Source organism: Netta rufina (genome assembly GCF_964035555.1).
Source record: "Netta rufina genome assembly, chromosome: 5".
Taxonomy (NCBI): domain Eukaryota; kingdom Metazoa; phylum Chordata; class Aves; order Anseriformes; family Anatidae; genus Netta; species Netta rufina.
In genome coordinates this window covers 38,633,178-38,640,477 of record NC_140128.1, presented here as the reverse complement: position 1 = coordinate 38,640,477, position 7,300 = coordinate 38,633,178, and the positions used below count along the sequence as shown (strand labels likewise).

The following is a 7,300-nucleotide window of genomic DNA, read 5'->3' as shown; positions in this document are numbered from 1 at the left end:
CGCGGCGGCCGCACGGCAAATGGAGGCGGGGGAGGGGCGCGGGGCACGCCGGGAGTTGTAGTCCTCGGGGCCGCCGCCATGAGCTCGGCCGCAGCCAAGGTAGCGGGGGCTGAGGCCGCGGGGAGCGGACCCGGCGCTGTGGGAGGAGGGGGTCGGCTGGGGCTTCTCGTCTTTTTCTCTTCTTTTCTGCAGAAATTCTGCACGTGGCTTCAGTTTCCTCAGTTTGATTCCCAGGGGTGTGTTATTATTGCACTGGCAGCTGCTGAGAGCCTGGCAGTCGCTCCGGCTGTCCTATTTACTCAGAGCAAACGCCTCGAGGCAGCAGCCAGGTCCCCAGATGTCTTCCCGACCTCACAGCACGTCGGTGAGCTCTGACACCCACAGCCCGTGCAGCTGGCTACAATTCAAAGTTTTCAACCTGCCTGGCTGCGTTTGCGTGTCCTGGGCACAGATGTGGGGGCATGGTCCTCTTCTCATTGGCTTTAGCATAAAGCCTTCCCCCCCCAGCTGAGGTAACAGGGAGAGGCGAGGGGCGATTTGTATTTCCTGGAGCACACTGCACGCAGTGACCATGGCGTCAGAAAAGGTAAGCGCTTGGGTGGGTGAAAGCACCTGGGAGAGCTGCCTCGGTGCTGCAGTCCGGGTGCAGGTGAGCTGCCTGCAATCTTAGCATTCACCCCGAGCAGCAGGAGCTCCTCTCACTTCGAAGGAGGTCTGGCCCTGCCCTCCGTGGCTGGAAAAGCGATTTGATGCCACTCAAGTGCCCAGTGCAGGTGCTTGGCAAAATCAGTGGGGAATTTGCTTCAAGAATCCGTGACAGCACAGCAGTCAGCAGCATCTGGTAGGAGCAAAGAGGGAAACGTTGTAGGGGATAATTTTAAGATTGTTTGTGTGTGTTTAGAAAGAGATTAAACTAATTACAGAGCCAGCTTGAAAAGCAGTGGCACAACCTGTACACCCAGAACAGGAACAGTCACTTCCAGAAAGGCACCCTCCTCTGGCAAAACTTGCTCTGCTTTATCCTAAACTTCCTGAAATGCACTGGCCCCCTTAAAATATTCTTTTATTCCCACCATATAACTACTTTATCTTTCTCTCCTCAGCCGATACTTTATGGCTATTTCCGAAGCTCCTGTTCATGGAGGGTGAGAATTGGTAAGTTCCAGTTTTACAGCAGCATCCTCCCCTTCACTAACTGAATTAATCAGTCACTTATTAAGAGAGAGATCAGCAAACATGAACCTGGGACAGTGACATTGCATTTTCTCCACCTTCTCTAGAGTGGGAGGGAACACCACAGCGTACCTCGAGGTGGGGGAAGGGGTAGGAGCAGACTGGAGGATTTCCACTTAGCACAGAATCTGAGAATATCTCCTGTAGCCATCTGACATTCAAGAGGCAGTGGGAAGCGGGAGGGGAGTACATGGCTTCTGCAAACTTCTACCTAGACTCCAAACTAGAGGGCAGAAGCAGCAGCAGTTCCTTGCCTGTGGACAAGCCCTGCTTGATGGGCTTTGGAAGATTTTTCCCTTCCCTTGGTATTTTTTGGAGATTTGTCTGTGCAGCTAGTTAGAGAGAATGACTCCTTTTGTAAAGCTAACATGATGCAGATGGCTGTTTCTGCCGCATTATTTAGTGGTACCCTACATTCTGTTGTACACCCGTACTGCATCAGACTGTGATCTGCCTTGATCCTGAGAGCTAAGCAGGGCTGAGAATGGACCCTGCTTAGACTGAGATAGCTTGGAAAATGATTTGGCAGGCGAAAACTGGATCCCCTGCCCTGCCTAAGCCCCCCATCAGGAAGGGCTATGTTGCAAAGAATGACAAAGCTTGTCAGTGTTTTTGCCAGGACTGATCTTTTGTGCTTTGGTCCTTCGTTTGCACTTGATTTTTCAAAGATCACTATCTTCTCATTGGATTCAAGCTGCCTTTTCTCAAGGGATAGGGTCTTTTCTACTTTTAAAGCCTTCTTTTTTCCCAAATGGAGATGGTAACATTTCCCTGAGGAAATGAAACTTGCCTCAGCATGCCTGTCTGAAGCTGTGTTCTCTGTTCTCCCTAGCACTGGCTCTGAAAGGGATTGCCTATGACCAGGTGCCAGTGAACCTCCTGAAGGATGGGGGGCAGCAGGTAAGGATACAGCTACTGTTGGTCCCTCCAGGGGTGCTGAACTTGGGGATCATCAGGAGAATTGGGATCAGCACTAGAACGTTCACAGGGAAAGTCACTGCATTCCACACTGCTTCTCTGTAATAGGTGCTTTCAAACAGTGTTCCCTGGCATGCAAGGCAGAAGTAGATGACTGCAGGAGACCACAGGTTTTCTCCTCTGCCTTAAACATCGGTGACTGAATTTCATAAGGCTGAGGATCTTGATGAGGAAGCTTGATGTGCCAGTATAGGCTGAGATGGAGTTGGAGAGCTAGAATGGTAATAGTAACACTGCTGTGGTACCACCCATCCTGAGCTTGTATTGATGGTTTATAAAGACGTAAGGCAGTCTGGCCATGGATGCAGTGATCCCTGAGCCCCAGCAAGAACTTGCTGTAGGCTAACAGTATAGTGTAATGTACCATGAATATTAGTACTGAGGTAGAGGGAAAAGTCAGGTTAAAACAAGAAAAAAAAATTGCTAACTGAGTTCAAGGGGAAGAAAAGAAGAATAATTTCTGGTTGCAGTAATCTCAGGTTCATTTCCACAGCTTTCTGCTGAATTTAAAGCAGTGAATCCAATGCAGCAAGTCCCAGCCTTGAAAATTGATGGCATCACCCTTTCTCAGTCGGTGAGTTAACAGCCACTTTCTTGCTAGTCATTCACCCCTAGCCTGCTGCCCAGGCTGGAGGGGAAGGCTTTTCTTTGTGTCTTCCCCCAGAGCTTTCCTTTGTGCATTACAAAACTTACGGCATTTGTGATAACTAAAAGAATCCCACTTGGGGGTAGAAAAAGCATGTAGTCCCTACTAGGAAACTCCTATTTAAACTCAACTTGGCTTTGGTTCAAAATCCCACCTTGTACTGAACAGTGTGTAGTCTGGTTTAGAAGGCTGTGCCAGGGTTTGCGTGAAATTACAGCAGGGACAAATCAGAAGATCCCAACCAAACATCCAAGGGGATATGCAGTTGCTTGGATTAGTAACAAACTCCATTCAAAAGCTGTCTTGTTCTGCTGGACCAGCCAGAAATTCTCCTTTCCTAGGTGTTCAGGATGCATACGTTTCCTCTGCTCCCCAGTAACCTCCCCTTATCTCTTTGTTCATTACAGCTAGCTATAATTCATTATTTAGAAGACACGCGTCCTAACCCCAGACTCCTGCCCCAAGATCCAAAGAAGAGAGCCCAAGTCAGAATGATCTCGGATCACATTGCCTCTGGCATTCAGCCACTCCAGGTATTGCTTTTTCATATCCATACAAATGAGAAAAACAGGATGGATTTCCAGGAGTCTGTGTGTGTTCAAAGCTCAGTCTCTGCTGCTGGCCAGTAGAGTGGCAGACCTGAAGTCTGTGCGTTAGGAAATGAAATCTGTACTTAGCCTCTGCCTAATCTGTGAATGGCAACAGGATTTCATACAAAGAAAATCCCACAGCACCCCAGGGTTCTTTCCAGGAACCCATATCTGTGATTCATATGGTTTCACTGCAGGGTCTACAGTGTTTTAGGAAGAAGGAGTGACCCTAAGGGCACAGGCAAAAAGGATACCCTGGCAGCTGCTATTACAGAACAGACCCAGGAGAGAGAGTGAGCAGGGTGCATTGTTCACTGAGGGTGAGGTCAGGGCTCAGCAGGCTGAGCTCAGGCAGGGCACTCAGGTTTGGCACCTCCTCATCCCTCCTCCCTGCCAACTGCAGTCAATCTAACCTGGAGATCGCTTACCTTCACAGAACTTGAGCGTCCTGAAACAAATGGGGGAGAAAAAAACAGAATGGGCTCAGAAGTGCATTGCGTCTGGCTTCCAAGGTACATCCTGTCTGCAAAATGATCCACACTTTGAGTACCCTTCAAAACTCTGTGGTATAGCACACAGGGGCCCTATTTTGTCCTCAACCAGAACAACAGATTGCCTTAGGCTCTTGTGCTGGGTTCTACCCTGCTGGGAGACAAAATGCTCTTCTTACCCAGAATCCCATGTCGAAGACTGTTAGGTCTCCAGGGTCTTGGAGGGAAAATACTGTCCATAGTGTACTTCCAGTGCTACACAGAGAAGAGGGAAAGCCTCGGGCTGTTCTCTACACTGCAGCAGTTGATTCACCCTGAAGCACAAGGGCTGACAGCACTTCTGCTTCTCACCCAGCTGCTCCCAAACTAGTGGCTTTCGCTTTGAAGTTCTATCAACCAATATTGGCATGATTTTTTTTCTGTATACAAAAGACATCTGATGGCAAACTCCCACAGAATTCAGCAAGTAGAATTCAGCAAGTATTTCTGTACTTCCCAGTGAGAAACACAGAGCTTTTTGTTTCCTCAGAACCCTTTCGCCCATACGCTAGAATGACAGGCCTATCTTCACTTCTAGATAGATACAAACTGACCGAATCTTTGTAATTTTTCTCCTTCCCACTCTCGCATATCTCCACATTGTGCTCTTAGTATTTCAGCTGCATTGCCCAAAACAGCTGAAATCACCCTGGGTAATAAAATGCTGAAGGACACTAAAGACTCCCATAACTATGCTGTTGTAGGATTTCTGTTCTTTCTACTTTCTAGATTCTGCCCCAGATTGCTCCTTTTTCATCCTCAACTCAGAGCTGAAATGCTCTTGTTCACAATCCCAGTCTAAAAGGTCTGTGGGGTTCCTTCCAAATGAGTTTTCAATGCCTTACTCCAATGCACCCTCTCTTGACAGCACTGGAACAGGTTCTGCAGCAGACTGCTGGACGCTACTGTGTGGGCGATGAGGTAAGTACCTGAGAAAGTGTTGTGTATCACTGGAGAACTGGAAGCCCCAGCATATTACATAAGCTAGAAAAGGGAATTAGTTGTGGAGAGACAGCACAACCACATCCCGTATCTGAAGTCACATACTGTGCCTACACCACAGGAAAAACAGCTGCATGGAGCCTACTTCGGCCATTACTGACTTGCAAATAGTTACAAAGATGTTTATTTGTTCCTGCCTATAACATACTCATAGCCGGATTTGCAGCTCTATCTAGGATCTGGGAACTGGCTGCCACTAAATGATGTGGGAACAGTTTAAATATCTTTCATCCTTAGTAGATTTGGAGTTCAAAGTGTCCTGTTGTAGGGACAAAGCTTGGCTCAAGAAACAGATTCATTTTGTAACTTGGTCCTGTGTGAGCTTTAACCAAGTTGTATAATTTTCCTGCTCTGTCTCTTCAGTTTTATCATGGGCAGATTTTAGAAAGAAATTGCATGCAAGCTGCTCTGACCCTTTCCAAGCAAGGGTCATTTAGGTCTTTTCCATTTAACTGCCCTGTTTAGTGGGCAATCAGATGTTTCCTATAAAAGGCTGGCAGAAAAGGAAGGCTCCTGCAATATCCTGTGATGCAGAGGATTGTACAGCAGGAGCATTGTGGAGCTCTTGATGGGCAAAGACTAGTTAATGAGATCTTATGCTGAAAAATGTGTTCCCAAAAAGGTGCCCAGAGTTTCATGACCTGGAGAATGGTGTGGGCATCTTTTGTGCAGATAGGCAGCTAAATATATTATCCCTGAGTCTTTTCAGAATGCATCCTTGAGCTTGTGTGCAAAAGCCCTATCATTCAGCTGGTCTTGATTCTTGTTGGGAGGTTTTTGATGCTCCTGCAATGCAAACAGGTGAAATTTACACATCTTTTCCCAGCTATGCAACACACACAGCCTAGTCTGCTCCCTCTGCAGCTTGCCAGCAGACTTGTTTGCTCAGTGGTGGTTGCTATAGAAGCAGTGTGTGCTTGAGGTCATCATGATCAGCTGGTAAATACCAAGATCCCTAAAGGCTGATAACTTCTTGTATTAGTAATTTCTGTAAGTTTCCTGTCCTTGTACCTTGTGGTATTAAAGCTCATTTAAATAATGAGCTCTACACAACAAAACAACTTATGAAATCTTATCAGATGCTACTGGCTGATAGCGTAATTACTGACCCCTTTTCTCTGTGCTCCATTTGCAGGTTTCCATGGCTGATCTGTGCTTGGTGCCTCAAGTTGCCAATGCTGAAAGGTAATTAATGCTCAACTGTTAGCCTTAGGTACTCTTTAAGGGCACCTAATCTTGGAAATAATAAGCTGGGCTGTCTTCTCAGGGGTCCCTGTAGGAAACCTGATTTATGTCCTTAGGAAAGCTAAGGCTGCTTGCACCCCACATCCTCTCTCCCTCTTTGTCTTATGCTTACTCTGTATGTGGGGTAGGGGGTGGGGGAGAGTAATCTGGCTATATTTGTTGAAAAGCCTAAACCTATGCAAGTAGTGACTGCGAGATTTCCTGGCAAGCCATAGTGCCCTCTTCCCATAAGCTGAACACTATGTAAAAACCTACTGAACTTGGAGGAAATAAATAGCCTAACTTTCCTCTACCATTTATTTTTAAACCTACAGGAATTGATCTTTTTTCTTAAGGCAAATGCACCCCAGCCTATGAGATTCACCCACACTGGGCAGGCACAGCACACTGCTCTATCCTGCTCAGCGCTGCACTGGCTGGCTGATTGTACCTCACAAATCCTCTTCCTTTTGCAGATTCAATGTGGATCTGGGTCCATATCCCACAATAACTAGAATAAACAAAGCCCTCCTGGAGCTAGAGGCATTCAAAGTAAGCCACCCATCCCGGCAACCAGACACTCCTGCAGAGTTGCGAGCTTGAAGCCCTTCTACCCATTAAATCAAGTAAGCTGGAATGGCAAAGGGGACAACAGCCACAGCTTGAGTAGGACTTGGTGCCAGCCAGAAGCCCTGTACTCATGTCTCACTGTCACTTTGATGGGAAGGACAGAGGAAAGCCTTACTGCTGCAGAAGTAGCCTCAAGGAATTACAGAAGCTGTGCCTGTTCTAGAAAGCTTGCAGCTACTTCTGAATATATTTTTCTAACTTCTGTATGTCCATGAAACAGATTAAAGCAGAAACATCAGAATGGAATTATCAGAAGCCCTCTTTGTATAGCTTTGGACTGTGGTATGTAGCCATAGACATCTAAGGGGCGTTAAACCAATTCCAGATTCCACACAGGGGCTTCTCCTTTCCACTGTCTCTAGAAAGGACATAAAGGAACAGCATACACAGTGCACTGCTAATGCAGCACACCTCTTGTCCTTGCAGCTGCCTTAGAGCTATGGCATAATCCTCAATGCCATGGATAT

General features: G+C 47.0%; 1 protein-coding gene across 1 annotated transcript; it reads left to right on the top strand.

The window, feature by feature from the left end:
* Positions 1-71: 71 nt before the first annotated feature.
* On the top strand, positions 72-7,058 carry GSTZ1 (glutathione S-transferase zeta 1). The gene is made up of 9 exons (XM_084287516.1): positions 72-99; positions 1,104-1,155; positions 2,066-2,133; positions 2,705-2,785; positions 3,265-3,390; positions 3,884-3,959; positions 4,846-4,898; positions 6,115-6,164; positions 6,680-7,058. Exons 1-9 carry the CDS (start codon positions 79-81, stop codon positions 6,804-6,806), a joined length of 654 nt encoding a protein of 217 aa, XP_084143642.1. The 5' UTR covers positions 72-78; the 3' UTR covers positions 6,807-7,058.
* The last annotated feature ends 242 nt before the right edge of the window (positions 7,059-7,300 follow it).

Bases quoted from the DNA above. Each gene is read 5' to 3' on its own strand.
- GSTZ1 (XM_084287516.1), top strand. From the start codon at position 79: ATGAGCTCGGCCGCAGCCAAG. The intron at 3,391-3,883 runs GTATTGCTTTTT...TTACCTTCACAG, and splicing joins CTGGCATTCAGCCACTCCAG to AACTTGAGCGTCCTGAAACA. The intron at 3,960-4,845 runs GTACATCCTGTC...CTCTCTTGACAG, and splicing joins CATTGCGTCTGGCTTCCAAG to CACTGGAACAGGTTCTGCAG.